Source organism: Lethenteron reissneri, chromosome 54, assembly GCF_015708825.2.
Source record: "Lethenteron reissneri isolate LAM-NWPU_2019-01 chromosome 54, ASM1570882v1, whole genome shotgun sequence".
Lineage (NCBI taxonomy): Eukaryota > Metazoa > Chordata > Hyperoartia > Petromyzontiformes > Petromyzontidae > Lethenteron > Lethenteron reissneri.
In genome coordinates this window covers 12,552,703-12,568,427 of record NC_083832.1, presented here as the reverse complement: position 1 = coordinate 12,568,427, position 15,725 = coordinate 12,552,703, and the positions used below count along the sequence as shown (strand labels likewise).

The 15,725-nt window shown below is 53.4% G+C and overlaps 1 protein-coding gene across 1 annotated transcript in view; it reads left to right on the top strand.

Annotated features, from left to right (window-relative positions):
* The first annotated feature begins 237 nt into the window (after nucleotides 1-237).
* Nucleotides 238-15,725, top strand: part of LOC133356486 (uncharacterized) — an 82,124-nt gene continuing 66,636 nt past the window's right edge. The window contains exons 1-5 of the mRNA XM_061574017.1: nucleotides 238-247; nucleotides 1,381-1,498; nucleotides 2,735-2,922; nucleotides 4,472-4,559; nucleotides 15,301-15,458. Coding sequence (XP_061430001.1) covers nucleotides 238-247; nucleotides 1,381-1,498; nucleotides 2,735-2,922; nucleotides 4,472-4,559; nucleotides 15,301-15,458 — 562 coding nt within the window. The remainder of the gene's footprint in view (nucleotides 248-1,380; nucleotides 1,499-2,734; nucleotides 2,923-4,471; nucleotides 4,560-15,300; nucleotides 15,459-15,725) is intronic.

The window sequence follows — 15,725 nt, the reverse complement described above, 5'->3', positions numbered from 1 at the left end:
CTCGCTCAGGCCCGCATCTCCTCCGTCGAGCACCCCGCAGCCACACCGCTGCTCCGCTCTGCAGCCACACCGCTGCTCCGCTCTGCAGCCACACTGCTGCTCCGCCCTGCAGCCACACCGCTGCTCCGCTCTGCAGCCACCCCGCTGCTCCGCTCTGCAGCTACACCGCTGCTCCGCTCTTCCTCGGCCCCGGCTAGCCTCACACACTCGGCTAGCCCCTCTCTGCCTCGGACACCGATGGCCGACGGTGCCGTGGTCTCCCAACTCGTGGCGATCGCGCCACTCTCCCAGTACTGCCCAGCGTGGCCTCCTCCCTTTTCCACTCCGTCTCACCTCCCCGATCCCTTCCGGTTCTCTCCCTAAATCCTCTCCCCCACGTGACGCTAACTCCTCCCTCTCCTCACGTGACCCAGACTCCGCCCCCCTCAATCCTTGCTCGCATTACACAAAGACACCGGCATGGTCAGGGGCAGGGCTGGGTCTCAAGCAGTCGGGCAGGCAGGACTCCCTGTCATTCTAAGTCAATGAGAGCACCTTCTCTTTGAAGGACCAGTGGTGCATCGCTGCTGAAATGAGCAGTGGTGGAAATTCCACATTCCCTCCAGTGTTGACACATCTTATTTTATCAACCCAAGAGGGATAATGGGCTGAGTTGATCCTCAACCAGATTGTGGTTGAGAGCCAAGCTTCTTATTGCGTGCAATGCGCTTAGACCACAGGGCCACCCGGCTGTGTAGATCCCAGGAGCATAGTGGAGGGGCCATTGGCATGTGGCGTTGATAGACAACGCGACCGTGTGGAGCGGTCGTAGAGAGCGGCACAATGCAGCGTGGCGCTGCACGGCGTGGCATGTAGTGGCGTGGCACGGAGCCCCTTCAGCCAGCCTCCTGCACCCCACAATGCACGGCACTCGCTCCTGTCCTGTCCATCTCATGACATCACAGGGGTGCCTGCATTCATCACTGCGGTTATATACCCATGTATGCCCGTGTAGGTCAATCCCCAATACAATGTGATGCGATTTGATGACAGTCATTGGTGATCAGGCAGAGACCATGAGCTCACTACGCTTGAGAGCCCAGTTTTATCAGGGTGGCTGAAACCCGGTGTGGATCCCAGCATCTCAGTGGTGCTGGCTCAGTGTCTGTAAAGAGACATCACCCCTGAGCCACGGAGCCACCTCCAGACTCTTCATGGCGATGTCAAAGCCAAGAGAGTGAGCTGTTGCTTCTTGCTCGAGTCCCTTCGTGTCAGAGTGGGGCTCTAAGGGTACAGCCCTGCATATGAGTGGATTCTAATGCGGGATTAGTGACACTGTGTCAGTGTACAAATCACTCGTGTGCCAGTAATAAATATACTTGGACGTTCTGCGTTTGTCAGACGACTATGACGTGGAGGCGATCACGCGGGCGACACAAGAGTTTGAGAAGAAAACCTGCGTCCGGTTCAAACCCCACGCAGGCGAAACGGACTTCATTCACATCCAGAATTTGGGCGGGTGAGGGATTCACACCCCAGATTCACATCAATAATTCACTCCAAGCATTCACCCCCAGCATTCACTCCCAACATTCGCACCGAGCATTCACTCCCATCATTAACTTCCAACATTCACTCACTTTCTCGTGGTACTCGTGTAAACGAGACAACGCCTGCACTGATGTTTTGAGCTTTCAGTATGGTGCGCTTAATTCCACTCTCCTCTGTGCCATGCTGTGTTTATGTTGCAGTAGCATTTGTGAATGGTTGTGTTCGGTAGCATTTGTGAATGTGTTTGTGCCCAGTGGCATGCACTGAATGAAGACCTCCCCATTCATAAACATCATTTTGTTCTTCATGGCACAATTCCCTTCCCAAACTCTCCTTGCGTTGTGTGTTTCATCGCTGTGATCGTTGTTGGTGCACCGTGTCCCCTTACTTGACTCGTTTGGTTTATTGGAGCCAATTCATTTTCTCTGTTTGCCATGGCCAATCACTGCCCTGTGCTGGGACTCTGATGGGTGGTAGCACGGTGAGGTAATGAAGATAATGGGAACTTCAATATGTTATTGTTTAACACAGTTGTTGAGCACAGGCCCAAAACGCCAAGCAGCCAGCAACAAACGGCACTCTCAAAGTGGTAACAGAAAGCGTTCACACGTTTGTTGAATTGAGCATGGTTGTAAGAGCTGGGGAAAGTGACTGTGGGAGCAACATCCAAAGAGGATCAGCGTGAGGGTAGATTCAGGAAGAGAAGCGTGGTGAGCTGCAGTGCGGTGGGTGAACTCGGCGTGGCTGAGACCAAACCGTCTAAACATGGGTGGAGGAATCAATAGGTAAAGTTCACGAGATTGGTCATCGTGGTGATAGAAGAATGATAAGGAGGTGACTAACCACCAGTGAGTGGATGAATGAGTGAATGAGTGAGTTCTAGATTATCAGTCACCCTGACAGCTTTATGTTGAATGTGTCCAAGAGCAGCAAGGCAATAACTGAGTGCTGCACCCCAGATATGACAACAATACTCCAACTTGTGCAGAACGTGTGCTTTGTACAACAGTAGCAATTGCTCAGGTTTTAAATAAGGCCTTGGCAGAGAAAATAAATCGAAGATGTTTCAACACCTCCTTAGCCAAAAACAGCCATTACATGACAGGTCACATGAGATTGTTATACCAATGAGATTCATGGTTTACTTTGGATAAGATAACATTTGTTATCTATGATGAAACATCTCATGCCTCGTTTCCTCCAGACCTCTCAGCAAGAACTGGTCACTGCTGGGGAAGCAGGGGGGGGAGCAGCCGCTGTCCCTGGAGCCCGGCAAGGTGACCAAGGGCACGGTTCTGCACGAGTTGATGCACGCGCTCGGCTTCCAGCACGAGCACTGCCGGAGCGACCGTGACAAGCACGTCTGGGTGGTGCCAGAGAACGTCAAGGAAGGTGAGAGACATCAGCAGCAGCATCACCCTCATCAGCCACCGTCTGTCTGGTGAAGATATTTTATGGAGAGAGATGTTTAATCAACACCAAACATACTGTGAATAATCTCGGGGTAATGAAGGGTGGAAAATGTCTCTCCTAGATTAAACTAGACTGCACCTCCGATTTACGCACCTCCGATTAGCACGGTTGGCTACGTACCGTGCGAAAGACGTTCAACATATAGACTAATTAATTATCCAAGGGAAGGTGGTGCAAATGACGTTTCCAGTCACATCTCACAGCACACATTAGCAATACTCGGCAGCATCTGAGAGCCTCTGGAAATCATATGAACCAAGGGAAGTGGAAACACGCCTCAACATCGCGAACAAGCAAACGTCTATGTAACCTGCACACCCTTACTGGCAGCAGCACGCGAGCGATGCACCTAAGTCCACTTCTCATTAACGCCCAGTTGAAGATGGTGCGTACGAGAGGTGTTGGGAACGCACCCTCCCTATGCCTCTGCCTGGCTCGTGCCTCTGCACTGTTGGACCGGGTACGATGGAGGCTAGTGCGAGCGAACACGAGCATCGTGCTCCCTGCTGTTGTGCAACGAGCTGGCTTGCCAGCCTTGCTCGGCCACGTGAATGCGGCAAGAGCGTCTCACTGGGGCGATAATAATGAGAAATACACACCCTGAATAGGCCCTCATATGGTCAAATAAATGACATTAATCAAAAGATAAAAATGTAATTGATGGTAAATAATGGAAACACAGTTATAGACGATTGAACACAATGATATAATACAAGTTTAAATACATCATAGTTTCATAGTTACATGAATCTCATTGGGCACTCATGTGGCTAAAAAGAGAGAACACAGCAAGAGATGACAAATCGTGGTGCTGCCTTACATAGAGACCACTCAGATGCTGTCTCGAGTCTCTGTGATCTCTCATGGCTACATAAAGGACAGGCAGAAATAATTCATCTGATGCACTCTGATGGTTAAATAAAGTATGTTAATAAATAAATAATGGATCTATGATGTTATACATGAGACAGTCCACTGCTAGATGTGGGTCTCCCTGTGTCCTATTGGCCATGGAGGTTATTTCACCAAACTTCACCACGCTGGCCTGGCGGGTTAGTGAAGGGAATGGAGTACAGAACCACAGCGGATTGTGCTGCACTGCCCTCTGCTGCCCACCATGCCTACTGCACATGTTAGATGTGTGGTAGTCGCACATCCCAAGCACTATCCAGACCTCAGCCTAACTTAGCTTCTGAGAGCTAATGGGAGTGGGCACATTGTGGCGATTTGGTAACCAGGTTAAATGAAGCGCATCTGGAATAAACACACCCTGCATTCTGAATGTAGAAATGTTTTTTCAATTACAATAATGCCGAGTAATGCTGAAGGAACATTCACAGGTGCTGTACTGTGGTAGTGAAACCAAGATGCTGAGTAATGCTAGAAGACCGTTCACAGGTGTTGTTCTGTGGTAGTGGCATTAGCAACGGTGATGCTGCACACCGCGTGCTTGTCTTATTGTTTACAGAATGGAGTGATCAGATTGTGGACATCAAATCAAACGAACAGGATTTGGCAGCGCCCTACGACTGCAGCTCCATCATGCACTACAGCATGTACGTGTGTGTGTGTGTAACATCACTCCATATCTGGACACAGTCCAATCAGTGAGCTCTTCTGGCAGGCGAGGCTGCATTGGCTGGGTCATGTAGCCCGCATGACCAGTTACCGCATGCCCAAGCAGCTTCTGTTTGGCTGGATAGAGGGGGCTAAACGGGTGCGACACAGGTTGGAAAAGAGATGAACTGAAACAGCACAGAAGGATGTGGAGCTGAGTGAACTTGCCGAAGACTGGAAAGTTCACCCGCAGTGTCAAGATCGGCCTCTATGGAGGAGGTTTGTGAAGAACATTATTGGTCAGTTGGAGGAAGTCGCCCTCCAATTAAAACGGAGGGCAGAGGAGCTTCGCTCTCAGCAATGAGCTTTTAAAATGCAGCAAGTTGGCACAGTAGGGGGCACAGGTGGTGCATCTGCCAGTCATCTCAGTCAGCCAACCCATGGTACCTGGGTCTGTCCTGTGACCTCCTGTCAGCGAGCCTTCAACACTCCACGTGGCCTCAAAGTGCACCTGGCCTGGCACAAGCTCCATGGTGACGTTATCACCACTTAGTGACGAATGGCGGGTGTTGTTGTTGTGTTTATGTAGGCCATGTGCATGAGTGTGCTATGGCCGCGAGCACAAGTCAGATCTGAAACACGGCAAAATTGAGTCTTCCGCTGTTGCCGATCATTGCTACAATGCTGTGGGCTCTCATGATATTGTCTTTTCCGAGACCATGGTACTCTGCAAACCTTCTGGCTACCATCAAAGGTTTGTACACGAAGCCATCCAGATATACAAACACAGACATAACTACAACTTTGATGATGGGTACAAACTGAGTAATCATTGGAAAGATGTTATTAACCATGTAAAAAAGATTTAACTACGCATATTTGTACCATCTTATCTGACAGGTACTATTCTACTTTACCGAGTGTTGACATCCCCAGTGTTTATCAGTACTGTTTTCTTTTATGCCTACTATCAGCTAACACCGGCCACAACCCTGAGTCGATGTGCACCATTGTTCTCTTTCAGCTCCGCCACCCCCCACCACCCCCCGCCACTCCCCGCCACCCCCCGCCACCCCCCCCCCGCCACTCCCTGCCACCCCCGCCACTCCCCACCACTCCCCGGCAACCACATTCAGATAAGCCCCTCCCCCCCCTCCCCCCCCCCTTAACTTGTATTTAAGGGCTTGCCTCTTGGAATTTTCCTCACTTGATACAGTAAATTTAGCTGTGACGGTTCCACCTGATGACGGAGACTTGTGTTGCCTCCGAAACGTCGTGATTTAATTTATTTATTTTCATTTATTATTATTTTCTTTTTCTTTTTACCTACGTGACTTTACCGAAAAAACCTAAGAGTATACGTGAGTAGTCTGTGTATGTAGTCTGTGTATGTAGGCTGTGTATGAGTGTGCTTTGTAGGCTGTATGTATGAGTGGGTTTATTAGGCTGTGTTTATGTAGGCTGTTTGTATGAGTGGGTTTATTAGGCTGTGTATGAGTGGGTTTATTTGGCTATGTGTGTATAGGCTGTGTGTATGAGTGTGCTATGTACAGTGAGGGAAAAAAGTATTTGATCCCCTGCTGATTTTGTACGTTTGCCCACTGAAAAAGAAATGATCAGTCTATAATTTTAATGGTAGGTTTATTTGAACAGTGAGGGACAGAATAACAACAAATCCAGAAAAACGCACGTCAAAAATGTTATAAATTGATTTGCATTTTAATGAGGGAAATAAGTATTTGACCCCTCTGCAAAACATGACTTAGTACTTGGTGGCAAAACCCTTGTTGACAATCACAGAGGTCAGACGTTTCTTGTAGTTGGCCACCAGGTTTGCACACATCTCAGGAGCGATTTTGTCCCACTCCTCTTTGCAGATCTTCTCCAAGTCATTAAGGTTTCGAGGCTGACGTTTGGCAACTCGAACCTTCAGCTCCCTCCACATATTTTCTATGGGATTAAGGTCTGGAGACTGGCTATGCCACTCCAAGACCTTGATGTGCTTCTTCTTGAGCCACTCCTTTGTTGCCTTGGCCGTGGGTTTTGGGTCATTGTCATGCTGGAATACCCATCCACGACCCATTTTCAATGCCCTGGCTGAGGGAAGGAGGTTCTCACCCAAGATTTGACGGTACATGGCCCCGTCCATCGTCCCTTTGATGCGGTGAAGTTGTCCTGTCCCCTTAGCAGAAAAACACCCCCAAAGAATAATGTTTCCACCTTCATGTTTGACGGTGGGGATGGTGTTCTTGGGGTCATAGGCAGCATTCCTCCTCCTCCAAACATGGCGAGTTGAGTTGATGCCAAAGAGCTCCATTTTGGTCTCATCTGACCACAACACTTTCACCCAGTTGTCCTCTGAATCATTCAGATGTTCATTGGAAAACTTCAGAAGGGGCATGTATATGCGCTTTCTTGAGCAGGGGGACCTTGCAGGCGCTGCAGGATTTTAGTCCTTCACAGCGTAGTGTGTTACCAACTGTTTTCTTGGTGACTATGGTCCCAGCTGCCTTGAGATCATTGACAAGATCCTCCCGTGTAGTTCGGGGCTGATTCCTCACCGTTCTCATGATCATTGCAACTCCACGAGGTGAGATCTTGCATGGAGCCCCAGGCCGAGGGAGATTGACAGTTCTTTTGTGTTTCTTCCATTTGCAAATAATCGCACCAACTGTTGTCACCTTCTCACCAAGCTGCTTGGCGATGGTCTTGTAGCCCATTCCAGCCTTGTGTAGGTCTACAATCTTGTCCCTGACATCCTTGGAGAGCTCTTTGTTCTTGGCCATGGTGGAGAGTTTGGAATCTGATTGATTTATTGCTTCTGTGAACAGGTGTCTTTTATACAGGTGAAGTATTCGGAATGACGGCAGGAAACCACTTGACGGGTAGCACACTTTTTATTAAACCTTGACTTGTCACGATACAACGTGTGGTCACTATTTCTTCCACTACACACTCCACTTGACACGTGTGGTCACTACTTCTCACACTACACACTCCACTTGACACGTGTGGTTACTACGGCTCACGCTGCAGGCTCACGCTGCACGCTCACACTGCACTCCAGCCCCGTAACGTCCGTGGAGCCTACAGGCCCACCCCAGCTTGGGCGTGGGCCACAACCTCTGGGTCCCGCGGGCCGGCCCTCACACGGACGTTCGGCCCCGGGTCCCAGGGTTCCGCCTCTGGGTCACACAGAGCCCCGGTCCTTACAAGGACAGCGGGACTAGGTGCCTCAGGGCCCTATCTCTTCCTCCTCCGTCTTCAGTCTTCGCTGGTCACCAACTCCCCGTGCGCCTGTGCGCACCACCTTATATAGCCCCCGCTCCCGGGAGACGGAGCGTATGCGGACCTCGACGTGAGCACCCCCCTTAGTTGACCAATCACGACGCGCTGTTCCTACGATCCGTTTTCCCAGCGCGTGTTACCACTACACAACCAATCGCCCCGCGCTGCCACACGATCACTCCCTGTCAGCGCGCGTCACCGGCACACAGCCAATCACCACCACATAACCCATGACCCCGCGCTGCCCTGTGATCCCTCACCGTCAGCGCGCGTCACCGGCACACAGCCAATCACCACGTGCTGCCACACGATCCCCACTGTCAGCGTGTATCACCACTACATCACCCCCTCCCACATAGCTCGCAGCCGGCCCGGCTGCTAAACAACACAACAACAATAGTAACACAACAAAAACCCAACCCCCCAGTGTGCCCCGTAACACAACAACAACAACACAACGACATAACACCAGACAACAACCTATGTACAAACCGACAAACAACACAATAAAAGTCAACAACAACACAACACCTAGACAACAAGCTATGTACAAACTGACGAACAACACAATAAAAGCAAGTCCAAGAAAAAACGTGTCCAGTGTCTCTGTAACTATCGATCCCCCCCCTCCGCTCGCTCCTCCACCGGGGTGATAGAGCGGTCGAGCGGACGAGGAACGCAGTGACGAGGCGCTCCGGCCGCATCGGTCCCTCAATCGGTTGGTCATGAAAAGTTGCGCGACTTAGCGCGAGTCCGCCTGGCCGGTCCATCATATGGGACAGGACGCTGACGACCGTCTGGCGGCTCCGGCAGCCCTGGAAGGCGCGGATCGGGCCTGGAGGGACCGGCCGCGCCGCGGGGATCCGGCCGCCGGTGGTCGGCAGCTGTCAGTTCCGAGACACCTGGGAGCGGATCAGGCGGAGACATGTGAGGATCAGGCGGAGACATTTCCCCCCTCGGGTCGTCGGTCACGTCACATGCTCGGTCCTCACGACACAAAGGGAGGCCATATGGGGGCGAGAACGGTTTCAGCCGGGAGGGGTGGACGTACCAACGGCGCTTTCCCCATTTTATCTGAACACACTGGGGGCGTGCAACACGCACGACCTCCACGGGTCCCCGCCACGGCTTCAACAATTTAGGCGACGTAGCCAAAGGTGCCTGAGGGCAGTGCAGCCAGGCCCTATCGCCCGGTTTCCAGTTGTGCACGGACACCTTCCGTGCACGCAACCGCTCGTTGGCGATTTGGCGAGACCTCGAATTAAGGCGTGCGGCCTCCCGTGCCTCGGTCAGCTTATCAATGTTAAATTTAATATGTTCAGCCAATTTCGAATTCGTTCGTGGCGCGGAAAGTCCCAGCTGCGTTTCCATGGGCGGGTCGGCTTCCCGACCATACATCAGATAGAATGGGGAAAATCCCGTTGCTGCATGGGGGGCCATTCTATACGCGGCGAGGACCCCCGGGACCTGCAGGTCCCAGTCAACATGAGCCTCGCACACCTGCTGGCACAGCATAGAAGTCAAAGTCCTGTGGAGTCTCTCCACCATCCCGTCCGTCTGTGGGTGGTACGGGGAAGTACGCACCTTCTTAGTACCCAAAAGGTCGCACACCTCTTGCAGCAATTTACTTGAAAAAATTTTCCCCTGGTCGGTCAGCAAGCGTTCGGGAGCCCCCTTGTCCAGAACGTAGCCCTGGACAAAGGCGTCCGTCACAGCCGCCGCCGACTGGTTGGCGAGTGGCCACGCCATAGGCCACCGGGTAAAGTATTCGACACCAACCAACAGGTACTTGTTACCCCTAGGCGTGACTGGAAAAGGCCCCAAAATATCGAGCGCAACGAGCTCGTTAGTGCGCGAGACCTGAATAGATTGCAGCGGTGGATTTGACGCCACGGGCGGCGGTTTCCATCTGGCGCAATCAACACACCCCTTTAGTATATTCACCACATCGTTCCCCATCCCCGGCCAATAATAGTCACGCTGATGCAGAGCAAGCGTTTTGTTTACCCCCAAATGCAAGAGGCGTTCATGTGCGGCCAAGACAACTTTCCCCCGCATAGCGGAAGGCACCACGAGTGCGTGCCGCCGGGACAAATTGTCCCATCTCATTAACAGGCCCTGCTTGAGCACCCAGGAGCCAGTTCGCTCCCGGCCCTCCTCGGGACCTCCCGCCCTGCGACGCAACGCTAGCAGGGAGCTGTCAGCCATTTGGAGACGGCCCCACTCAATCAGAGACATTGAAAGCAGCGAGTCCCCTCCCTCAGGGGTAGCGGGAACATCACCAATCGGTGCATCCGCGGTCGCGGCCAACGCCCCCACACTTTCCGCAGCTGGCGGTTTACAGCGCGCCGACCCCATTAAGCACGCACATTTGTGACAAGGCGACAATCGCGACAGGGCATCCGCGTTAGTGTGGCGCAACCCTTTACGGTAGGTGGTCGTAAACTGATAGTCCTGGAGGACTTCCAACCACCGTGACAATTGGCCCGAGGGTTGGGCGACCCTCAATGAATACTGAAGCGCCGCGTGGTCCGTCCGGACCGTAAAATGACGGCCATAGAGATATGGTCTAAATTGCTGTACAAAAAAAACAATAGCCAGCAACTCGCGACGGGTGACGCAGTAGCGCTGTTCCGCCGGCGACAAAACCCTGCTACCATAGGCGACCACCCGTTCGACTCCCCCAACGACCTGTGAGAGCACCCCCCCAATGCCCGTGTTGCTAGCATCCGTGTCTAGCAAGAAGGGACTTGTAAAGTCAGGATAACGCAAGGGCGGGGCACCCACCAAGGCGTCCCGGAGGGAGCAGAACGCGGCCTCCTCCTCCGGTCCCCATCGGAACTTGACTCCTTTTGCCGTTAGAGCGTGCAAGGGTTTTGCAATTGTGGCGAAATGCTCAACGAATCGGCGGTAGTAAGAAGCAAAACCGATGAAACTGCGCACGTCCGAAACCGACGTGGGCGTTGGCCATGAACTGACACAGTTCGTCTTCGCGGGATCGGTAGAGATCCCCGAAGAATCGACAATGTGGCCCAAGTATCTCACGGACTTACAAAGAAGGTGGCATTTGGCCGGTTTAAACTTTAATTTAGCCGATCGCATCCGCAAGAACACCCCTCTCAATCGCTGGAGGTGTTCCTCAAACGTTTTACTGAAAACAATGACATCGTCTAGGTAAATCAAGCAAGTATCCCATTGCAAACCCGACAAAACCAACTCCATAAGGCGCTGAAACGTCGCGGGAGCGGAGTGAAGTCTCATGGGTAACCGGTTAAACTGGAACAGGCCCCCTGGAGTCCGAAATGCTGTCTTAGGTCTAGACTCGTCGTCGAGTGGCAACTGCCAGAATCCCGATAATAAATCAAGAGTAGAAAAATATCGCGCACCAGACAATGCATCGAGGGACTCGTCCATTCTGGGGAGCGGATACGCGTCAGCCACGGAGATTTTATTCAGGCGACGGAAATCTACGCAAAATCGCAAGGACCCGTCTTGCTTTTTAACCAGCACGATAGGTGCTCCCCAAGGACTGGAAGAAGGCGAAATAATGTCGGCGGCCAGCATATCGTTGACGGCCGACTGAACGTGTTCCTTCTCAGCAGGACTCAGCCGGAAGGGATTTAGCCTGACCGGTGCCGCATCGCCTGTTTCAATATGGTGGCGCAACAGGTCCGTGCACCCAATGTCATATTTGTGTTTACTGAACACATCAGAGAATTCTATCAACAACACACGCAGCGCACCCAACTGTACCCTTGAGAAATCCTTCGAGTCCGCGCACAACGAATCGACCCATTCAAGGTCCTCCCTCGATGGAATGTTCTGCGTCGGGACTGGATCAACATGCGCAACAAGGCGCTCTTCCGCAGGGACCCGTGCCGCGTGAGCAAGCACAGTGCCCTGCTGAATAACGGCCGGCCGCGAACCAGCGTTTAAAACCATCACGAACGGGTCCTTGTCAGCCCGAACCAAAGTGTGAGCCACCGACAAATCGAGACCTCCGACAGCCCTATTTGATGGACCCAAGAGCATGCCCTGTTCCGAGGTCTCCCCATCCAATGGTTTCCTCGACCGGAGGGGAATCAACATCTGTGAACCCGGGGGCACGTGCACGGTCTGTGTCGCCAGCGCTAGTATCGTAGCGCACGCCGTCCGAATTTCGGTGGGATTCGACAAAAAAGAAATACGGCGACCCGATGGTAGCTCAATGCAACGCTGATCGATGAGAATTTTAATGGGCATTTTAGCCAAAAAATCTGTGCCCAACAGACAAGGAACTGCTAAGGAAGAGGAAACGAAAACGGGTCCCGACAATTTAATATCTCCAATGCAAATGGACGCCCGAATCTGCCCGACAATGCCCAACGAGCCCCCATTTGCCGCGTAAAATGGCACGTCCACCGGAAGCAGAGGTCGATATTGGACGGGGAGAATGTTGTAAATGAGGTCTGATATAATAGTCGCCGACGCCCCCGTGTCCACTAACACCCTGACCTCGACCCCGTCAATGAATCCCGTAACGACCGACGAACCCGCCGACGCAGCCACTATTCTGTGACCCAACTCAGACCATTTAATGTCCCCTCGGTCCCGCACGAACCCCCCTCGCCGAACCGAATCCCCGATCCCTAATCGGCCTTCCTCCGCCGCAAAGCGACGGCCCATGTGTGACGTGCATGTAGGCCGAGCATGTGAAGTGCCGCGACTTGCCGGGGGTAGTAGGGATGACTTGGGGCCTTGGTCGTCGTCCAGCCGAGGTCTCATGGCGCGCTGACGTGGAGCGCGGCAACCGGACGCCACGTGGCCCCGGAGGCCGCAGTTGTAACACGTGATGAGGGACGTCGGAGGTCTCGGTTGCTCCAGCTTGCGGGCCGATCGCAGAGGCGAACGACCCCCCGACCTCCAGTCCCCCGGTCGTCCAGCGGTGAACGCCTCCTCTCGTGGGCAGACGACTTGGGGCTCGGTGACCACCGGGCCCGGAGCTGAGGCCACGGCAGCAGTGCAGACGACCCCCTGTTTACGCTTGAGGACCTCGTACGCCTGTATACTTGTTGCGACCTGCAAAGAAGAAATATCGACCTCGTCGGCCGTGTTGATGGGGACCCCCAGGTCCTGCGCCAACTTGAGCAGTTGCTCCAAGACCATCGCATCCTGGCCCTCCTCGTCCATACGAGGGAACGCGGCGTCGGCGAGAGCCAACAACGCCGTGCGGTAGGCGAGCGCGGTCTCCGTGTCCGCCTTCCGTCGGTCGTAAAACTGATGGCGACACGCCGAAGGAGGTCCATAGACCTTGGCCATGAGACCCAGCGCAGCCTTAGGCGTGGAGCGGTCCGACCTCTGTGCGGACCTGAAGGCCGCGAGCGCGTCGTCGTCCAACATGGCAGGCAGTGCCCGCAGCGCCGTAGCGTCGGACCAGGCCGACATTTCCTGATGCGCCAGAAACCTGCGTTGGAATGCGCCCCAGTCCCCGCCTTCCGCCTTGAAGGCTGACAACGTGGGAAGGCGCTGCTGGAAGATGAAGTCGTCCTCTGCCACATGGTTCCTCTCCGCCGCCCCGTCGGTCTGCAAGATGGCGGCCCCAATGGCGGGTGGCTGATGGTGGTCCGTAGCGCGCGCTGATGACGTAAGCGGGCGCGCTTGGAGAACCGCCGCCACGTGTTGCTCGCCGTTCCCGCCAAAAGATGTCCGCGCGGTTGAAATGGCGGGAACTGCCAAGTCATTTTGGCGGGAATCTGCGGGGCGATCCTGTTGAATGTCCGCCGACGTCCCCGCTCCTCCCGACGTGTTGATTTCCGCCAGGATGGACGCCGCGGCGAGCAGCAGCTCTGCCAGACGGGAGTGCGCCTCGCGGAGTCCGGCATCAGCCCCCAGTCGCTCGTCCGGCGCCCCCGGCAGGTCCTGCGGCGTCGGCATTTCCCCGTCCTCTCCCCCCGATGCCAGCTGGCCCGAGTCGTCGAGGTTATCCTCGCGGTCAATCCCGTGAGTCCGACGAGTCTTCCTTGTATCCATGCCTGGAAGACTGTTTCACTTCTGACGCCAGTTGAAGTATTCGGAATGACGGCAGGAAACCACTTGACGGGTAGCACACTTTTTATTAAACCTTGACTTGTCACGATACAACGTGTGGTCACTATTTCTTTCACTACACACTCCACTTGACACGTGTGGTCACTTTTTCTCACACTACACACTCCACTTGACACGTGTGGTTACTACGGCTCACGCTGCAGGCTCACGCTGCACGCTCACACTGCACTCCAGCCCCGTAACGTCCGTGGAGCCTACAGGCCCACCCCAGCTTGGGCGTGGGCCACAACCTCTGGGTCCCGCGGGCCGGCCCTCACACGGACGTTCGGCCCCGGGTCCCAGGGTTCCGCCTCTGGGTCACACAGAGCCCCGGTCCTTACAAGGACAGCGGGACTAGGTGCCTCAGGGCCCTATCTCTTCCTCCTCCATCTTCAGTCTTCGCTGGTCACCAACTCCCCGTGCGCCTGTGCGCACCACCTTATATAGCCCCAGCTCCCGGGAGACGGAGCGTATGCGGACCTCGACGTGAGCACCCCCCTTAGTTGACCAATCACGACGCGCTGTTCCTACGATCCGTTTTCCCAGCGCGTGTTACCACTACACAACCAATCGCCCCGCGCTGCCACACGATCACTCCCTGTCAGCGCGCGTCACCGGCACACAGCCAATCACCACCACATAACCCATGACCCCGCGCTGCCCTGTGATCCCTCACCGTCAGCGCGCGTCACCGGCACACAGCCAATCACCACGCGCTGCCACACGATCCCCACTGTCAGCGCATATCACCACTACACAGGTAACAAGCTGAGATTAGGAGCACTCCCTTTAAGAGTGTGCTCCTAATCTCAGCTCGTTACCTGTATAAAAGACACCTGGGAGCCAGAAATCTTTCTGATTGAGAGGGGGTCAAATACTTATTTCCCTCATTAAAATGCAAATCAATTTATAACATTTTTGACATGCGTTTTTCTGGATTTTTGTTGTTGTTATTCTGTCTCGCACTGTTCAAATAAACCTACCATTAAAATTATAGACTGATCATTTCTTTGTCAGTGGGCAAACGTACAAAATCAGCAGGGGATCAAATACTTTTTTCCCTCACTGTAGGCTGTGTGTATGAGTGTGCTATGTAGGCTGTGTGTATGAGTGCGTGTATTAGGCTATGTGTGTATAGGCTGTGTGCATGAGTGTGCTATGTAGGCTGTGTGTTTAAGTGGGTTTATGTAGGCTGTGTGTATGAGTGTGCTATGTAGGCTGTGTGTATGAGTGCGTGTATTAGGCTGTGTGTGTATAGGCTGTGTGCATGAGTGTGCTATGTAGGCTATGTGTATGAGTGGGTTTATATAGGCTATGTGTATGAGTGCGTGTGTATGTAGCTGTGGTTGTTGCTATGAATGCAGACTGAGCACGTGTATCTTGCAGGTTGGCAGGCTCTGTGGATGAGCGCAACCCAACGATCATCCCCAGGGACGTTTTGTCCATGCTGCACATGGGACAAAGAAATTCGCTGAGTCCCTGCGACGTGGTCAAGGTGCAGAAGCTGTACGGCTACGAGGCGGAGGTGCACGCCGCTCCCGCAGGTTGGGCCGCGTGGTTTACGCCGTTGGTCTCTGTGTTTGGTTTTAGTGAGGACGGGGTTCTCGTGATGAGCTGTGCGTCTATCCCTCTGTAGCATTCTCTCTGGTTCCACGGTGACTCCAACCCTGAATCAATGCAAGATTCCCTTCCACAACCATACCCAAACTGGGAAGTCACAGTTTTCACTATTGCCGTTTGTTTAAACGAAATATGAATGTTTTTTTTTTAAATATGATCCTGTCTTGTATATTGTGGCACACCCACCATAA